Here is a 21,046-nt window from a genome sequence, read left to right as displayed (position 1 = left end):
GCCTGTAGTCCCAGCTACTCGGGAGGCTGAGGCAGGAGGATCGCTTGAGCCCAGGAGTTTGAGGTTGCTGTGAACTAGGCTGACGCCACGGCACTCTAGCCTGGGCAACAGAGTGAGACTCTGTCTCAATAAAAGAAAAAAAAAAAGATTAGCTTCATCTAAAAAATGGTAAATATTCTGCAAAAAGACTGGCAGTAAGTATTTTATATATCTTTTTGAGCTAAGATTAAAACGAAGAGTAGGGACACAGATAGAATAGTACATAAACATTCTGTGTTCCAACAAAGTAGAAAGAATGCAACTAAAAAACAGGAGGGGAAAGGGAAAGAAAAGGGAAAACTAGAAGGAGATTAATAACTGTAGTTTATTATAAGGGAGTCAGAGGATACCATCTAAAATGGAAAGATCAAATAGAAAAGATTAGGTAAGAAAAAAGATTCTAGGTACTATAAAAGATGTTAGCACAAAGATAAGTACTAGGGAAAAAAAATACAAACCTTTCAAAACACTGAGAAATTTTTAAAGGGACAGAGAAAACCATCCTGGAATGGGAAAAAAATGGTAGATATTACATAATGCATACAGTAATTATAAAATAGTATGACAGAATTGAGATTAAACATTTCAATGAGCTCTCTCTCCCCAACCAAAAGAGAAAGATTTTTAAAATTGGTTCAAAAATCAAAACCCAACTTTATAACAACAGACCCTCACAAAGACTAAAATTAAAGGGATGGACAAAGATAAACCAGGCAAATAGAAGCCAGAAGAATGCAGGATTAACAGTACTGATACCAAAGTAGAAGTCAAACCAAAAAAGCACTAAAGGAGGAAAATTTATAATGCTGAAAATCATGATTCACAACAAAGAGATAACATTTGTAAATAAACATGCACCAAAAAACACCGCAATAATCTGTATAAAGCAAAAACTCTAGGAAATGCAATGAGAAACAAAAAGAAACACTAAAAATAGGAGACTTTGACACTTAGCATAAGATAGGTATAGTGGATAAATAAGAATATAAAAGATCTAAACACCATAATAAAGCAGATCTTCAGGTATTTTCTTAAGAATAGAGAATATACTCTCTTTAAAGACAGAAGATTCACAAAAATTGTCCATAGATTAGGAAAACTTTAGTAGGTCCCATACCAAAAAAATTGCAAAAAGCAAAAGGGCGCTGCACTTCCACTTTGATATTAAGGAACACCATATCATATGTTCACAGGAAAGAAGAGGAAATAAGAAAGCATACGTATACCTCTTTACTTTTTCAAAACTTACACAAGAAGGGGGAACCAGAAGGCGATAAAGTTAGTTACCCACCTACAAGAGTGGGTTGTGAGGCAGAGAAGGAAGTGACATTTGTTTGAGTTATGCCTTCCTGTATAGTTCTTTATTTTTGCAAACATGATGGTTTTCCAGATAGTCCCCCAAAAATGAAATTAATTCAATAAGGATGATGATGGAAGAGACTAAAAACCAAAAGCAAACTAAACCCAGCTTATTTCAAATCAGTAATATAACCACACTGAAGAAGGGGGAAATAAATAACTAATCCAAATAACTGTTAAACTCAATACTCTGTCCCTCAATCTGGGAAAAAGTGACTGCAAAGAAATAGTGATTTGGTTTTTTGTAGGGGTACAGATGTAGTGCTTCTGTAACTATTCAGATGTGTCAAAGGATTGAACAAATGAGTAGATATGTTGATTTTGTGAGCCAGTGTTTTCACTGTGAAAGAAGAGACAAATATGACATGGGAAAGAGAGAAAAAAGCTCTGTGGAAATGATTGGAATTGGAGGTTTACGTATGAACTCACAATTTGGTAAAATATATGTGTGTATACATATGTCACATATGTGTATGAATACATTCTTAGTGTGTCCACTGAAAAGGCCCAGAAGCAAAGACATACCCCGATAGCAGTGAGCACATGGAGCACCTAGATCTTTATTTCTAAAATCATTCCCCACTTAAAGAAACCAAAGCACTCTGGAGAAATGTTTTATTCCAGGGTTGAGACAGAGAAATGATTTGAAGATAAGCCTGGAATATCTTGTGGCGGAAAGTAAGGAATTGCTCAAAAAGTGGTAAGGCACGTCAGAATGACACAGGAGTCAGTCGGCTTGAAGGGCCTCTCACTGGCCCAATCTGGGACAGTTTAAGCCCCCAAATAATTAAGAACAATAATGAATTAAAAACATTGAAAAGTAGGCCAGGCGCAGTGGCTCACACTTGTAATCCTAGCACTCTGGGAGGCCGAGGCGGGCGGATTGTTTGAGCTCAGGAGTTCGAGACCAGCCTGAGCAAGAGCGAGACCCCGTCTCTACTAAAAATAGAAAGAAATTAATCGGACAACTAAAAATATATGGAAAAAATTAGCCAGGCATGGTGTTACATGCCGGTAGTCCCAGCTGCTCGGGAGGCTGAGGCGGAAGGATTGCTTGAGCCCAGGAGTTTGAGGTTGCTGTGAGCTAGGATGACGCCACGGCACTCACTCTAGCCCGGGCAAAGGAGGGAGACTCTGTCTCAAAAAAAAAACATTGAGAAGTATAAATCCCTGGGTTGATACCCATAATAAATAAATACATAAATAAGAGAAAAAAGAGGGCTGTTCCTTACAGAAAAATGGTGAGTAATGAATATAGAGGGAATGCTGGGGTTGGAAAATCATCACAGTTAGTTAAAAGTTGGGCAAGTATCATCACTGAATGCTAAGTCTCGAGTCAAATTTTGATGAGCAGAATATTGGCATGGATCTTTAAGTGTCTCCCCCCGGATTGCTTATTAAAAGAAAGAAAAGAGTAAAAATACAGTGGAGAAACCAGACCATACCTAGACAAGGTGATCGAATAAGGTAACCACCAAGGGGGCAGATGAACATCATGCCTCTGGATTTGATACCCTGAGAAAGACGGCATCAGTTAGGTAGTACAACTTGAAACTAAGCATGAGAAAACCTCAAACCAAAAATGAGGACATCCTGATTTTTTCAAAAAAGGGAGGAAATCTGTGCAGAAGTATTCCAAATAATTTATATAAATACTCCGCTCTCAAGGAGGGAAGCATAACTCCCTGCTCCGTAAGTGTGGGCTGCACATAGTCACTTTGTTCCAAAGAGTACAGTTTGGCAGGGGATTAAGGGTAACTGCACAGTAGAGAAACATGATCAACACAACCTCAATCAGATGATCAAAGTCAGCATCAACAGTGATAAGTCACGTTGGCAGTATGTATCCTTGGGATGATGTAATACAAGTGGCACTTTATCTCTGCAGCGTACCTCCCAAAAAACAACCCCAGCTCCCTCATGAGGAAACTGTCAGACAAATCCCAATAAAAGAAGTCAACGAAATACCTGACCAGTGTTCCTCAAAACTGTTCAGGTCATCAAAGAACAGGAAAAGCTGAGGAATTTTCACTACCCAGAGGAGTCTTATGACTTATGTAATGAAGACTTACATGTGAAGATTCATGATGACTAAATGTAATGTAGGATCTTGGAACAGAAAAAGAACATTAGGTAAAAATAAAAGAAATCTGAATAAAGTATAGACTTTAGTTGATGACAGAGTGTATGTATCGGGATTGTTTCATTGTAACAAATGTACAATAATGTAAGATGTTAAAGGGGAAGCGGGTACATGGGAACTCCGTAGTATGTTTTCAGTTTATCTGTAAATCTATAACTGTTCTTAAAGAAAAGTTTTTTTAAAAGAAGGGACTGCATTCTTAAAAGACATCAAATGTTTTATTTGGGGCGGGTTTTTTCAGTTTCTTTTTTTTGTTGTTTTTTAGGGTTTTTGTTGTTGTTTGAGACACGGTTCACCCCAGGTAGAGTGCAGTGGTGTCACCATAGCTCACTGCAGCCTCCAACTCCTGGGCTCGAGCGATCCTTCTGCCTCAGCCTCCTGAGTAGCTGGGACTACAGGCACATGCCATGAACACCTGGCTAATTTTTCTATTTTTTGTAGAGACAGGGGTCTTGCTCTTGCTTAGGCTGGTCTCAAACTCCTGGCAGTCCTCCAGCTCTGGCCTCTCAGAGTGCTAGGATTACAGGCATGAGCCACCACTCCTGGCCAAGACAACACACATTAAGAAAGACAAAGTCTCAAAAAAAAAAAAAAAAGACAAAGTCTCCTTCCAGATTTAAAGACTGGGACATGACAAAATATGTGATCCTGAACTGAAGGAAAAGTCTCACAAAGGATGTTATTCAGTCAGTTGACAAAACTGGAATATGAATGGTAGCTTAGATGAAACTATTGGGTTACTGTTAAATTTCTTGAAGATAATAGCTGACCTGTGATTATGTAAGAGAATTGTCTTTATTATCAGGCACAGTTCTCAACTGGGGTGGTTTTGTCTCCCAGGGGACATTGGTAATGCCCGGAGGCATTTTTGGTTGTGACAAGGGAGCAAAGGGAGTGTTAACGGCCAGCAGTGATGCTAGACATCGTACATTGCGTAGGCTCGCCCCCCACAGCAAGGCATTGCCTGGCTCACAATGTCAGTACTGCCGAGGCTGAGAAACGCCGAGCTATACTTCCAGCCCTGATTTGGAGGTAAAGGGGCTTGAAGCACGTCAAGTATTCACAAACGGTTCAGGTAGGAAAAAATACAAGAATAAATGGGGCAAAATGGTAATAACTGGTCAGTCGTGGTAAAGGGTATCCAGATGTTCTTTGTATTACTGGAACTTCTGTAATATATAAGTAAAAAGTTAAATATTTTATAGTAAAAGCCTATTACTATCCTTAAAGAAAATAGAAAGGACATGATCTTATAATAGAGGACAGCAATTTAAATTTAATATATTAAGCTTTATGAAAAATAAATATATTACTCAGTTTATGTAAGTAGACATTTGCTCTTTCTTTTTTTTGAGACAGAGTCTCACTCTGTTGCCAGGGCTAGAGTGCTGTGGCTTCAGTCTAGCTCACAGCAACCTCAGACTCCTGGGCTCAAGCGATCTTCCTGCCTCAGCCTCCCGAGTAGCTGGGGCTACAGGCATGCGCCACCATGCCCGGCTAATTTTTTCTATATATATTTTTTTAGTTGTCCAGAGAATTTCTTTCTATTTTTGATAGAGACGGGGTCTCGCTCTTGCTCAGGCTGGTCTCGAACTCCTGACCTTGAGCGATCTACCCGCCTCGGCCTCCCAGAGAGCTAGGATTACAGGCGTGAGCCACCGCGCCGGGCTGACCTAAGTTTTTTTGAGGGAGCTTCAGGGGCAATATCTGAAAATGTCTTTATACTACCATTAGAATCGGTTGATAATTTGGCTGGGTATAGATTTTGTTAAATAGCTTTATTGAAGTAAAATTCGACAAAATTAAACACATATTTTAAAGTATACAATTTGATTAGTTTCAACATGGGTATACACTCCTGAAACCATCATCACAATCTAGACAATGAACCTATCTATTATCTCCAAAAATTTCTTCACGCTCCTTTTAACTCCTTCCCACCCTGGCCCCCACCTCATCCCCAGGTAATTACTGTTCTGCTTTCTGTATTTATACACTAGTTTGCATTTTCTAGAATTCTGTGTAAAAGTCATATTAAGACTTTCTGCTTGGCTTTTACTCATAATTATTTCGAGGTTTATCCATGTTGTGTGTATTAATAATTCATTCCTTTTTATCGCTGAGTAGCAAAATCATTATATGGATATACCACAATTTGTTTATTCGGTCACTTGTTCATGGACATTTAGGTTGTTTCCAGTTTGGGGTTATGACCATTTATTTTATATGTGTGTGTGTGTGTATGTGTGTGTCTTTGGGTGAACATATGCTTTCATTTCTCTTAGTTACATACCTAAGAGTGAAATGGGTGGTAGGTGGTATATGTTTAGCTTTTTAAGAAACTGCCTGTTTTCCAAAGCACTTGTACCATTTTACATTCCCATCTACAGTGTATGAGAGTTCATTTGCCACACTGACTATAGAATTTTTTGTAATTTTAGCCATTTTAACACATGTGTAACAACAATATCTCATGGTTTTAATTTGCATTTGACCAATGAAGTTAAGCATCTTTTCATGTCTTCATTTGCCGTTTGTATATCTTCTTTGAATTGTCTGTTGAGATCTTTTGTGTGATTTTTTTTTTAATTGAGTTGTTTCAGTCATTGAGGGTTTTGGGGGTTTTTTTGTTTTTTTGTTTTTTTTTTTTTTTGAGAGAGAGCTTCGCTCTGTAGCCCTGGCTAGAGAGCAGTGGCGTTATTGAGTTTTGATACTTCTTTTTGTATTCTAGATACAAATCCTTTATCAGATAGACGATTTGCAAATATTTTCTCCTAGTCTGTGCTTGTCTTACTCTCTTAACATTGTCTTTCAAAGAGCAAAAGTTCTTATTTTGATACCTAGTTTATCAGGTTTTTCTTTTATGGTTCATACTTTTGATATTATAGCTTAAAACTTTTTGCTTAACCCAAGGTCATGAGTTTTTTTAAGAAGTTTTATAGTTGTAACTCTTAGATTTATGTCTGTGATCCATTTCTAGTTAATTTTTGTATGTGATGTGAGGTATGGATCAAAGGGTTTTTTTGTTTTTTGTTTTTGGCATATGAATAGCTCATTGTTTCAGCACCATTTGTTCAAAGACTATTTTTTCTCCACCAGATTGCCTTTTCACCCTTGTCAAAAGTCAATTGACTGCCTGGTGTGGTGGCTCACACCTGTAATCCTACCACTCTGGGAGGCTGAGGTGGGAGGATTACTTGAGCTCAGGACACCAGCCTGAGAAAGAATGAGACCCCATCTCTACTAAAAATAGAAAAATTAGCCAGGCATCTTGGTATAAACCTGTAGTCTCAGCTACTCAGGAGGATAGCTTGAACCCAGGAGTTTGAGGTTGCAGTGAGCTGTGATGACATCATTGCACTCTACCTGGGGGGAGAGAGGAAGAATCTGTCTCAACAAAAAAAGAATAAGTCAGTTGACTGTATACATATGAATCTATTTGTGTTTTGTTGGTCCGTTTGTATTCATTCCAAAATCCCTGTCTTGATTACTGTAGCTTTGTAATATATCTTGGAGTCAGGAAGCCTAAATCTTTGAACTTTGTTCTTTTGCAATCTGTTCTGGTTATTCTAGGTCCTTTGCAATTTCATGTGAAATTTTAGAATCAGCTTATCAATTTTTTTACCAAAAAAATCTGCTTTGATTTTCATTGGATTGTGTTAAATCTTTAAATCAATTTGGAAAGGATTGTCATTTTAACAATATTAATTTTCCTGATCCATCAACATGATACATTTCCCCATTTGTTTAGTTCTTTCTTTAATTCTTTAAGCAACATTTATGGTATTGTAAATAGTGTTTTTAAATTTCAATTTCTGGTTGGTTGTTACTAGTGTATAGAAACACAACTGATATTTGTATATTAATAATCTGTACTCCAGCCTTGCTAAACTCATGTATTAGCCCAAATAGCTTTTCATAGGTATCATCAGATATTCTACATAGACAATTATATAGAATTTCTGGGAATAAAGATGTATTTACTCCTTCCTTTCCAGTTTAGAGTCCTTTATTTCTTTTTCTTGCCTTATTACAATGGTTAGCACCTCTAGTACAGTGTTGAACAAAAGTGCCCAAAGTAGGCATACTGACCTTGTTCCCAATCTTAGGGGGAAAGTATACAGCCTTTCACCGTTAAGTATCATGCTAGCTTTAGGATTTTCCTAAATGCCCTGTATCAGGTGAGAAAGTTTACTTTTCCTGGTTTACTGAGGGTTTTATCAGGAATCGATATTGAATTTTGTCAAATGCATTTTCTGCATCTCTTGAAGTGATCATGTGGCTTTTCTTTCTTTAGTCTGTTAATAAGGCGAATTTATTGATTTTCAAATGTTGAATTAGTTTTGCATTCCTGGAAGAAACCCACTTGGTCATGCTATATTATTTTGTTTATATATTGTTAGGTTCAATTTGCTAAAATCTTCTTAAAAATGTTTGCATCTTGTATTCGTAAAGGATATTGTTCTGTAGTTTTCTTGTAATGACTTTGTCTGGTTTGGGGATCAAAGTAATGCTGGGCGTGATAAGAGGAGTTGGAAACTGTTCCATCCTCTTTAGTTTTTTGGAAGAGTCAGTGTAGAATCAGTAATATTTCTGAAGTAGAATTCCCCAGTGAAGCTCTCTGGGCCTGGAGTTTTCTTTGTGGGAAGATTCATAACTACAAATTTAGTTTCTTGAGTACATGTAGTAAAGAATGACATTTGAGTTTATATCTCTCAAAGAATGTGTCCATTTCATCCAAGTTGTCAAATTTATTGCATAAGGTGCTTGGTAATATTCTTATTGTCCTTTTAATATCTGTAGAATCTGTAGTGATGTCACTTCTCTCATTCATGATATTGGAAAATTTGTGTCTTCTTTTTTCTCCTATCTCTGATATGAAGTTTATTGGTTTTATTGCTCTTCTCAAAGAAGCAGCTTTTGCTTTCATTTTTTTTCTTCTTTTCGTTTTTATTCTCATTAATTTTCACTTGGAGCTTTGAGTATAAATCTTCTGATAAGAATTTTTTTCCTTTAGAAGTTTGAAGTATTACTTTTATCAGTCTTGCTGTTGAGAAGCCCACTGATATTCCAATTCCCTTCTCTTTTTATGTGGGCATAGTATTGAAGCTTTTAGTATCTTTATTGGCAGAGTTCTAAAATTGTTATAATGATGCACCTTGGTATAGATTTTTTTTAAGTCAGTAAGCTGGGCTTATATGGTCTCTTTAAGTATAGAAACTATATTTTGGTCCTGGGATTTTCTTTTGTATTTTTTTCTTTTATACAACTTTTTTCCCACCTGTTTTCTCTTTCTTGATTGTCTCTATTAATTGGATTTTGGGTCTTTTAAGTTGAACTCTTATTTTTTTCCTCTTGTACAGGTTTTTGGCTCATGTATACACACACGCATGCTTTTTGAAAGATTTCCTGGACTTCGTCATTCATTTATTGAATTTATTGTTTACCTCTTTTGTTTTTAAATTCCAAGATCTGTCTTGTTCTCTGATAGTATCCTATTCTTACATCCTTGAAGAATTAGTTACATCTTTTGGCATTTTCTTTTGTTCCCTACATTGCTTCTGTTTCTTACAGATTCTTTTTTCCTGGAGATTTCTTTAAGTCTTTCACATTCTTAGAGGCATTTCTCGAATGATGAATGATCCTTGCCTGTCTACTCATATTAAATGATTAGGTGCTAAGCAACTGATCAGACTAAGTGTGCCTGAGTTGGGTTTGTTTACTACTGAGCTTCACTGTGCTGATTGATTACTTTTTAAATCTTCTGTTTGGTATTGTGCAGTTTTACTGTGATCCCTTTAGATGTGGATATCTTTTTGTTGTATTTAATTTACATATAGTTCTATCTGTGAATTCATGTTCTCATTTCTGCAAAATTCTCAGCCAGTATCCCATTCAGTATTACATTTCTCTGTTGTCCATATTCTGTCCTTTAAGAATTCTTACTAGACATTTATTAGATCTTTACATTTTATCCTCTTGTTTTAACCTCTTATTTTCCATTTTCCTATTTTTCTTTGCTGTGTTTTGGGTGTTTTTCTTAACATTTATCTTCCATTTTTCTAATTCTTTTCAGCCATGTCTAATCAGTTGATGTTTGTTTTATACCTTTGCTCATTTTTCGATAATATTTTATTTCATCTTTAACAGTTCATATATGGTTATTTTATATTCTATCTCTGACGATTCCAGTGCCCAGAGTATTTGGTATTCTTAATTTATTTCTGCTGACACTTGTTCACGGTAAATTACTTATTACGTTTGATATTTGACTGTATACTCGTATTTCATAAAGTCTGTGGGAATGCTTGAAAGGCCTGAATTGTAGGTGACTATTTCATGATATAATTTAGGATTGCTTCTGCTGAATATAAAGGGGTACTAGTGGTCTACAACCACTTTAATTTCTTGGCCTGGGGATTTCCTGACCATAGAGGGGAGGGAAAATTACAACCTCACACTTACTTATGAGGGCAGGCCTGTGATTACAAAATCCCAGAGAAACCTTTCCACCCAGAGCGTGGACAGGAAAGGCTCCCTTGTAGGTCCTCTTTGTATATACTCAGGTTTTTTCCCACCCAGACTGTCATTGAAGGTGCAGCCTCTTTCAGGAATTTTAGTCCAATGCAGGAGTTTGCAGTTAAGCTCCCCCATAGTAAATAAATGGTAACTTGTACATAGGGTGAATCAATTACAGTTTACATATGTGGTTCACTAGTAATCTATATAAACATAAGAAAAAAATACTTAGAGAACTGCACTCGAACAGCACTCCCTGAGAAGAATCTCAGCTTCCCAACTAGTATGCCCTGAATTATCAGTATATCAATATATTCTTCCCTACAATACTTGGGACAGTGAGAGGCCTCAGGCTGGGTGCATCCAGGGGCTTATTCCCCTTGTGTCGTACAGATGATCATTTTCTTTGCGTGCTTGAACCATGGAGAAAATCAGAGAACATTTCCTTAAAACGTTAGTCCTTCAAGATGTTTTGGAAAAGGTGGTATACTATATATCCCTTTTTAATCATCATAATGTTCATAAGCTTATTAAAGGTTCCAAAAGATCTTGAAGTAAGGAAAATTTCCCAAACATACTCGATCATGGTGCTTTTTTAAACAAATGTTGACAACCTAAAATTATTGAATCCAAGGTGTCTGTAATCATTGATCCCCTGAAATTTTAAGGTTGTATTCTCTGAAAGTAGAGTCAGAATAAGATACTCTGGGTTGACATTTAAGAGTCAATAAACATGCATGTCTGCTAACTGAGCTGGCTACATAGTAGACAAGCCTATATGAAAACTATGGATATAGAAGGTCACCTCTACATGAAGGTGAGCTACATGAGTCCAATGTTTATTAAGTGTGTTGTCCAGGCACTGTGATAAATAGTTCATAATATCTTCCCATTGTCTCTAGGAAAAAAATCAATTTCTTACCCTGGCCTACAAGGGCCCTCATGATCTGGCCACCTCATTCTCCTGGAACTTCGTCTCCCACACCGCTCACACTGGGCACCAGCCACACTGGCCTTTCAGTGCACCAAATTTATTCTAGCCTGAAAGCCTCTGTCTTGCTCTTTCCTTCATCTAGAATATTCCAGCACTAGATTTTCAAGTGGCTGCCCTTTTTGTCCTCATAGTCTTATCTCACTGAGGCCTTTCATCACCACTGAATCTCAGCTGACTGCCCCTGCCAGAGTTCCTCTGTCATCCTATGGCCTTTCTTGGTTTACTCCTGCCAGTAGCCTACAACCTTTGTGAGAACCATGGGTCTTGTCTGCTCTGTGTACCATACTGTCTTTAACCTTAGCTACTGTGAGACACACAATGCTTGATAAGTAGTTGTGGAATGAATAAGAGAAGAAACTCAGAACTTGCTCAAGTTCACAGCTAATAAATGGCAAAGCTGAGTTTCAAACCCAGGTCTTTCAGAATTCTGTGTTCATAGCACCACACTGTGTCTAAATGAGGGTTGTCCAGGTGGCGGTGTCTCCGCCACCTGATCAGTTCAGAATGTTGTTAGAACTTTTCTTTTGGAATTGCCTTCAGGGTCTGATTTATTCTTTTTAAATCTCCTGGTGGTAGCACATCTTGATTCTTTGAAGATATCTTTGATTTGTAGACATACCTAAAAGTTATCCAGCCAAATATGCTGAATGAGATGGATGATCAAGCTAGTGAAAACTGTTGTTGGGAAAAGAGGGAGTAATTCTGAAGTGACCACAAACAATAAGTTTTTCTTTTCAAAATTGAGTCTAAAAAAGAGTTCTAGGTTGGGGGCAGTGGCTGAAGCCTGTAATCCTAGCACTTTGAGTGGTCAAGACCAGAGGATCGCTTGAGGCCAGGAGTTTGAGACCAGCCTGAACAAGAGCAAGACTCTGTTTCTACAAAAAAATAGAAAAATTAGGCCGGGCGTGGTGGCTTACGCCTGTAATCCTAGCACTCTGGGAGGCCGAGGCGGGCGGATTGTTTGAGCTCAGGAGTTCGAAACCAGCCTGAGCAAGAGCGAGACCCCGTTTCTACTAAAAATAGAAAGAAATTAATCGGACAACTAAAAATATAGAAAAAATTAGCTGGGCATGGTGGTGCATGCCTGTAGTCCCAGCTACTTGAGAGGCTGAGGCAGAAGGATTGCTTGGGCCCAGGAGTTTGAGGTTGCTGTGAGCTAGGATGACGCGATGGCACTCTAGCCTGGGTAACACAGTGAGACTCTGTCTCAAAACAAAAAAAAAAAAAAAAAATAGAAAAATTAGGGAGGCATGGTAGCACACGCGTCTAGTACCAGCTACTAGGGAGGCTGAGACAGGAAGATCACTGGAGCCCAGGAGTTTGAGGTTGCGGTGAGCTATGATGACGCCACTGCACTCCAGCGTGGGCAACAGAGCAAGACCCTGTCTGGAAAAAAAAGAGTTCTAAAAGAAGATACTAAAAACAGTTTGGGGGTTGTGGCAACATTGTTAGAACATGTATAGAACCTTCCAAGGGGACTTCTTTGGGACTATAATATTTCCATTGTGTGGACTAAGAAATCAGTTTTTGTTGCTTTCATAGTTGATACAACTGAAAATCAGTTTCTCATCTCAATGCAAATGTTTAATGCCTGAAAATGAAAATTCTCAGTTTATTCCATAAAGCTAAGAGGTGCATTTGGATGATTGTATCTTGTCAAGCTCTGGACAATAGCTTTCAGCTTCATTATTATTGGTCATGGAATACCATCAAGAAGGTGAACTAGCCAGAAAAGAAATTGAGTACAAGGTGTAAGATTTGAAAAAAATATATTAACTGAAGCAAAAGAATAAGGATAGGTGCGAAACCCTAAAGATTCTTTGGTCGATAGTTTGCATATTTCTAGTTATAACTCACTACATGTTTAGTAATGGTTGGGTTGGTTTTTTTTTAATTTTAGATACCGTTCAGTTGTTTTTCCTTTTCTTTTGAGTTTATTCTCACCAAACCTGAAGTTCTGGGATTTATTTTGGGAAGGGTTGCAGTAGAAGTATTAGTTTTTTCTTTGTTTTTTTGTAACTTGAATGAGGGAGCATCTTTTGGAGGAGATATAGGAGCAGCATTCACTAAAGAGGATATAGTGTCTATCTCCTACAATTTTTGAAATAGTTAATGTCTAAAAATTGTGTCTAGAATTTTAAATTCTCTATTAATCCCTCCAGAACTCTTAGGAATGATTTTTAAAATCATTTCTATTTCTGGATACTCTAAAATGGTATAGAAATTTAGTTTTAGAGATGAAAGGCAAATTAAGAAATCATCTGTTATGTGTATTTTACCACAATTTTTTTTTTTAAAGAAATCTGATCTAATTTTTTTATGGAAGAGAAGTGACACATCTAGTTTTAAGGCAAACTTTGAGTTACATGATGGTCTGATTAACATTCAGTGTTCTTTTAATCATTATTATTATTAATCTTATTAGCTAACATGATAGCTAATATATTTGTTCCTTATGGAAGTAGAGGACTTCATTTTTAACTTTTCATTATAAAATAAAATGATCATTTCTGAGGGGTAGATTGACATTTGTCAAATCTCATTTGCCAGAATTTGTGCTAAGGTCTTTTAGGTGATGTATATGAACACTGTGTCATGTGTTACTGGTTTCTTCTGCTTCAAAGATTCAACATTCTTCACAACCCAAAAGAAAGAGCAGAGACTGGTTCGGGATGTTCGACGGTTATGATAGCTGCAGTGAGGACACAAGTAGCAGCTCCAGCTCTGAGGAGAGTGAGGAGGAAGTTGCTCCTTTACCTTCTAGTCTCCCAATTATCAAAAACAATGGACAAGTCTACACATACCCAGATGGTAAATCAGGAATGGGTGAGTATTTTAGCCTCCATGTCGAGGGTGTGTTTTCATTTGATTTCTTCTGTCACTTCCCCTCCTTAGGATTTTTGTTTGTTTATTTTGGGTTTTTTGCTTTTGTTTCTGTTTTTGTTTTGAGATGGAGTCTCGCTTTGTCACCCCAGGTAGAGTGCAGTAGCGTCCTTGTACCTCCCTGCAACCTCCACCTCCTGGGCTCAAGCAATCATCCTGCCTCAGCCTCTCCTGAGTAGCTGGGACTACCTGCTTGCAGCACGACGCCCAGCTAATTTTTCTATTTTTTTTAATAGGGACAGGATCTCAGTTTCTTGCTCAGGCTGGTCTCAAACTCCTGACCTCAAGCAGTCCTTCCACCTTTGCCTCCCAGAGTGCTAGGATTACAGGCGTGAGCCACCACACCCAGCCCTATAACAACTGCTTATAAGAAGTTTTCTGTTTTAAAACTTACAGTGATAGAGTAGTCTCTGACTCAGAAAACAGTTTCATTTTTTAGTATCTCTAATTACTAGAATATTCTTTATATTGAACCAAAACTATCCTTGCTCCAACTTTTATCTTTTGGTCTTATTTTTGTTTTTTAAAGCCACATAGACTAATTATAATCCTTGTTCTAATGATATCTCTTTTCTCCACACTAGACCACTTGGTTCTAAGAACAGTCCTGTGGTCAGAAGTGGCTGGGTAGTTGGGGGAGGTGGCACTTAGTTCTAGTGTGTTTCCAGGGCACACCCAAAGAACCGTATTTGCTTCACCCAGTTCTCATGGTATCACAGTGATTTAATTCATTGATACTGTGATCACTTTCTTCTGATACTTCAGATTATGTGGTAGTAGGATGACAGTTTGTCCTGATTAATTTGGACTGTCCTGGTTTTGCCATTGAAAGTCCCACATCCTGGAAAACACCTCAGGCAAATGATCGTTCACCCTATGTGAGCACAGAAGAAAGTTCAGCCTTTATCTTCCTTTTCCAGAACACTGTATTTCCATTTGTGCCACCAAAATTGCTTTAGCTTTTTTGAAAATAATACTGAACTTGAAAATAACTGATGTCCTTTGATCTTTATCACATAAGCTAAACTGATTTAAACCAGTCTTACGCTTTTGCAGTTGATTTTTTAATCCCAAGGTGGAGGACTTTGAGTCTCTCCATGTAACGTTTTTGTCAATTAACTTTTGGTCTTAGAAATTTCTGATTGCTAATTCTGTCATCTAATGTTAAATGTTTTGTCATCTAATCTTCCAGTTTTATATCATTTTCAGTTATAATTCTGCCCTGTTGGTCCTATTCTAGTCTTTTGATTAAAAAGTTGAACAGCACAGAGTCTGGTACAGATTCTTACAGACCATATCAAAAAACTTCACTTTATTTATCAGAACCCACTAGGTGTGGTCATCCTACCAGTTAAAACCTACCTGGGTGTCTTCTACTCCAGCTGAAATTTCTCAATCCTAATTGACAAAGCTGTATGACGGAGTTTATCAAATGTGTCAACTCCTATTACTATGTATTCTTACCATGATTTAGTTATATCAGTCTGGTAATCTCATCATAAAAGGAAATAAGGTTTGTTGAAGCTTTATGTATACGAGCATCTGTTTTAAATACTAAAGATACAGAGAAGAACACAGAATAAGGTCCCTGTCCTGATGGAGCTTGCATCCTAGTCATGGGAATTCTCATTTGTCATGTGTCTCCTTGGCAAAGATTCACTGTCTCTTTGGGATTGCAACTTTTTTATCTGAGTGGTCAGGAACCTTTTTAACTATCTGTTCTAGAATTTTACAACAGGAAACCACTCCTTTTTTTCTCCCATGAGACACCTTTTCTTCATCTCTAATCTTTTGATACTTTATCTTTATTCCATGATTTCTCATGGATTTATAAGTACAGGTGACCCTCAGTATCCATGGGGGATTGTTTCCAAGACCTCCTGCAGACACAAAAATTCACAGATGGTCAAGTCCCTTATGTAAAATGAGGTAGTATTTACGTATAACCTATGCATATCCTACCGTATACTTTAAATTATCTCTAGATTACTTATAATATCTAATACAATATAAATGCTATGTAAATAGTTGTTATACGGCCGGGCGCGGTGGCTCACGCCTGTAATCCTAGCTCTCTGGGAGGCCGAGGCGGGCGGATTGTTTGAGCTCAGGAGTTCGAGACCAGCCTGAGCAAGAGCGAGACCCCGTCTCTACTAAAATTAGAAAGAAATTAATTGGACAACTAAAAATATATAGAAAAAATTAGCCGGGCATGGTGGCGCATGCCTGTAGTCCCAGCTACTTGGGAGGCTGAGGCAGTAGGATTGCTTGAGCCCAGGAGTTTGAGGTTGCTGTGAGCTAGGCTGACGCCACGGCACTCACTCTAGCCCGGGCAACAGAGTGAGACTCTGTCTCAAAAAAAAAAAAAAAAATAGTTGTTATACTATATTGTTTAGAGAATAATGACAAGAACAAAAAGTCTGTACACGTTCAATACGAACACAATATTTTTTCCCAAATCATTTCAATCCACAGTTGGTTGAATCCATAGATACAGAACCCACAGATACAGAGGGCCAACTGCACTGGTTACATAACCAGTCCCTCCAGCTTACCTGTTTGGATAGAGACTTTGACTCATGAAGGCAATTATTTGCTATGTTACTTCCTGTTTATCTTTTTTGAACTTCAGTTCTTGTGAACCTTGTTCTTCTGATTCTGCCTTTCTGATTATTGTCTATTATACAATAATAGTCAAAGAGTTCTACTGTTTTCTGCTATCATTGGTTAATAATACAGTGCCTACCTCAAGATTTGAACCTGTTTCTTCCTTCTTGTCCGCTAAACATAACTTGAAAGAATCCTCGTATTGCCCTTAGCATTTTTTCTAACTGTTAGCTCTTTTTAGGTTTCAACTTTTGTGGGTGTTTTTGTTTGTTTGTTGAGACAGGGTCTCTGTCGCCCTGGGTAGAGTGCTGTGGTGTCATCATAGGTCACTGCAACCTCAAACTCCTGGGCTCAAGCTATTCTCCTGCCTTAGCTCCCTAGTAGCTGGGACTACAGGCTCGAGCCACCATGCCTGACTAATTTTTCAATTTTTTGTAGAGATGGAGTCTCACTCTTGCTTGGGCTGGTCTCAAGCTCCTGGCCTCAAGCATTCCTCCCACCTCAGCCTCCCAAATGGCTAGGATTATAGGTGTGAGCCCCCACACCCGGCCTCTTTGCAGTATTTTAAAGTCTTATGCTATACTTTGTGTTAATCTTCCGTTGTGTTGCACGTCATTTCATCTTTTGTTTATAATCCTTTCAAAAGCTGGGATTCATAGTGTATATGGAAATGCCTGGCACGTGATAAGCACTAAAGAAATGTTAGTTGGCCGGGCGCGGTGGCTCACGCCTGTAATCCTAGCTCTCTGGGAGGCCGAGGCGGGCGGATTGTTTGAGCTCAGGAGTTCGAGACCAGCCTGAGCAAGAGCGAGACCCCGTCTCTACTAAAATTAGAAAGAAATTAATTGGACAACTAAAAATATATAGAAAAAATTAGCCGGGCATGTCCCAGCTACTTGGGAGGCTGAGGCAGTAGGATCGCTTGAGCCCAGGAGTTTGAGGTTGCTGTGAGCTAGGATGACGCCACGGCACTTACTCTAGCCAGGGCAACAGAGTGAGACTCCGTCTCAAAAAAAAAAGAAATGTTAGTTGAAGCTGATATATTTGATATATATATGTGCCTTTTGACCCTTTTTAAAGCCTTTTCAGAGTTCAAGCTCTATTATCAGACCTTCTAGAGCCTCTCACCATGGAATTATACCAGTGCTCTCTCTAACTTTTATGTAGGTGTCTCTATCATTTGTATGGGAGATAGAAGAAATTTTTAAATTAAAACCTTTAGATAGTTGGAAAAACCTTTGTTAAACTGTTAGATAAAGATTGATTTTATTATATGATCATAACAGCAGTGTTTTTATTTTATTAATTAGCTACCTGTGAGATGTGTGGGATGGTTGGCGTGCGAGATGCTTTTTACTCTAAAACAAAGCGTTTCTGTAGCGTTTCATGTTCAAGAAGCTATTCGTCAAATTCCAAGAAGGCAAGCATTTTGGCCAGACTTCAGGTAACGGTACAGAAACCTTCTTATTCTTTATATGTGTTATTTCTATTGCTTTCACTGTTTTTATCTGTCATTTGATTGTGATTCACTGCACTCCACCTCTGCGCAATTGGCCAGTTATTATTTTATACCCTCCATTTTTAGGAAATGTGTAAGCCCCAAAGTTTGTTCTGTATATAAAATTGCGGACATGACATATTTTAAGCGGACATGACAAACTATCCAGAATAAAATGAATTTTTTATGTAAGTGAATTAAAAATACCCATTCTTTTTGCAAATAAGTATAAATACAGTGAACACCTTTTTATATACAGAAACTGAAGCCATTTTCGTTTCCCCCCTTGTTTCCTTTTGAGTTAACATCAAGATAGAATCTTTAACATTTGGGGGAAAATAATTTAATCTCTGGTTGTATGTTAACCATCATCCTTGCTTTGTACTTTTGAGTACAACCCATTTGATACTTTGACCAAATGTATTTGGTTACTCTAACTAATCTTTTTGAAAACATTCATGGTATGGAAAGAAAGTCATCTTGCTTTAAATGTACATCATGGCCTGTTTTAATCTATGCTACAAAACAACTGGAGACTTGGTCATTTGACTAAGTTGTTATTACCATTATAGCATATAAACAACTTTTTAAAGGCATTACATAACTGATTTTTGCAACATCTTTTATTGGATGATCACATTCTTATTCTCATTTAATTTATTATTGTGATCATTATATAGTACTGAAAGGGTTATTTAAATCCTCCAAATAAAGGAAATACATCACTTAGATGTATTTCTATATTTCAGATAGACAGTACCTAAAGATCCTGAGCAGTGGTCTGTACCCAAATGGATGGCAGTTTGTCACACTGTGAATTTGGCCCATGATCATTTTGTCATTGATCTTTTGCGTTAGCACTAAAGGTATAAACCTCAGTCACTTGCTCTTTGAACATTAAATTATCTTCTCTTACCATATAAATAGCAATGCTTGGCAGCCTGCATGAGTGAATAACCACTGGTTCTATCTACTATAAGAAGGAATCGAGTATCCACCACAGCCTATATTTTAACATCTTATGGGATATAATTTTTTATTAACATATTAATTTGCATATTGCTATTTTAGTCTATGCCAGCTCTGCTACTCATATTAGATACGTACATTGTAGCAGAACTCCAGAAAAAATTTCTCATGTTAAAATTTCTTGTATGTTTCCTCTGCTTTAATAATTTTCTAAACCCTCAATGTTTACTTAAGCAGAATGAGTAGTGTGCAATCAAGTTAAATTTCAATGGCGGGGGGGTAAAAAAGAATCCTATTTACTTAACTCTTCTTGTTTTAGGGTAAGCCTCCAACAAAGAAAGCAAAAGTTCTTCAGAAACAACCTTTAGTTGCTAAACTTGCCGCATATGCTCAGTATCAAGCTACCTTGCAAAATCAAGCAAAGACAAAAGCAGGTAACAGAGGTGAAATATTTGATATTGATTCATTTAGTTTTAATTAATGACATTTTAATTTTGCATTCTGTTTAACTAAGCTATTTCTGTGCCCTGTTAATCACATTATGATTCTACCCTTCCTGACGGTGATTTTGGTTTCAATAAATTACTCTGAAGAGATAGTTGCATGCACAAGCTCCAGTGCTTGTCACAATTGCCTTAATTTTTTTTCATTGGTTTATTATTTATTTTTTATGTATTGATACTCTATGCTGTGGATGGTAGGCAGCATTGTAGAGATAACAGGACATTTCACAGGCTTTAAAGGGATTAAGGAGAGGAAAGTAATAGAGATTGAGGAAAGGACCATTTCTAATGGAAGATTCTTAATATGGGTACAAAGGTAAAGAGGTAAGTAGGAAGTAAAGCAATTAAAAACCCTAGTGGAGGTATTACATGGTAGATATTGGGTAGATAACTCACTGAGATACATAGTAAGAGCTGAGTGGGAATAAAACACAGCAGCAGCCACAGCAGTATTTGTTATTCTGGACACTTCTCTCAGCTGTTCTTTTCTCTTCCTAACTGGAGAGCTTGTATTTCGATTGCCAAGGAGCATGCGTTATATATTTAAAGAAATTGCTGTTTGTTTGCCAATATGATATAAGCTAAAGTTCATGTTATTTAGAGAAGTTCTTCAGTTCTTACAGAAAAGAAGAAAACTTTCTTTAAAGGAGCTAAATTAATTTTATGTCCTTTCACATTTTAACAATAATAGCCTTCTTATAAATAAAAGATTTAAGAATTGTAATATATCTAAATTTGTTTTATTTCAGCAGTCTCCATGGAAGGTTTCAGCTGGGGTAACTACATAAATAGCAATAGCTTTATAGCAGCTCCAGTCACCTGTTTTAAACATGTAAGTATGGAATTTCTCACCTTCTTATTTTAAAATGCTTACTCATTGTTTAGATCTAAAGGTACAATAACACCGAGCATCTTATCTTTAGAAAATGTTTGTTTTATATGTTGTCATTGAACTACTTCTCTTTTATTATACTTATTAATTGCTAAAAATAACTTCTGTAAGTTTTATAAGTAAAAGCTCCCTACAAAGAAATTGCAATTTGAAATTATTTTTAAACAAGGGAAAAGTACTAGTCTTATTCAATTTTCATATTAAGTTGAACCATACAAAATTGCTAGTTTTGTATATCAAAAATAGTTACATATTGACAATGTCATTTGGTTCAACCCAATAGAAACCATCTATCATGTATGTTACCTAAATCTGTGGTTTGACCTGATAATTCAAAAAAATTAAGGATCTTTCTTCCAGTGGTATTTTTGTCTGCAAATGTAAAATCACAAAAACAAAGAAGAAACTATTAATAATATAGTATTGTGAGTTGAAATATGTGATATATATCATGAGAAACCCTTTGAAAAGGTATTCTTCATTGGATACTAGTGCAACGGAGAATAGGTGAGTAGACAGTATGACAGGGAGACATAACAAGGAATGTAAACTGAACCTTAAAAAACAAAGAGGAAAATAAAAACCCAGAAAGAATAAACAGAAACTAACCAGGTAGAGCCTAGATGGAAAGCTCTGCAAG

At 37.1% G+C, this 21,046-nt stretch overlaps 1 protein-coding gene across 1 annotated transcript in view; it reads left to right on the top strand.

Moving 5' to 3' along the window:
- Positions 1–21,046, top strand: part of MBTD1 (mbt domain containing 1) — a 56,127-nt gene that overhangs the window by 4,147 nt on the left and 30,934 nt on the right. Inside the window, exons 2-5 of the mRNA XM_012661544.1 lie at positions 13,679–13,880; positions 17,855–17,988; positions 19,331–19,445; positions 20,264–20,346. Of these exons, the coding sequence (XP_012516998.1) occupies positions 13,727–13,880; positions 17,855–17,988; positions 19,331–19,445; positions 20,264–20,346 (486 nt within the window). The 5' untranslated portion in view covers positions 13,679–13,726. The remainder of the gene's footprint in view (positions 1–13,678; positions 13,881–17,854; positions 17,989–19,330; positions 19,446–20,263; positions 20,347–21,046) is intronic.

This window comes from Propithecus coquereli, unplaced genomic scaffold (assembly GCF_000956105.1).
Source record: "Propithecus coquereli isolate 6110/MARCELLA unplaced genomic scaffold, Pcoq_1.0 Scaffold119, whole genome shotgun sequence".
Lineage (NCBI taxonomy): Eukaryota > Metazoa > Chordata > Mammalia > Primates > Indriidae > Propithecus > Propithecus coquereli.
Note: the sequence above shows the minus strand (reverse complement) of the source record. Positions and strands in the feature narration are given on the sequence as shown.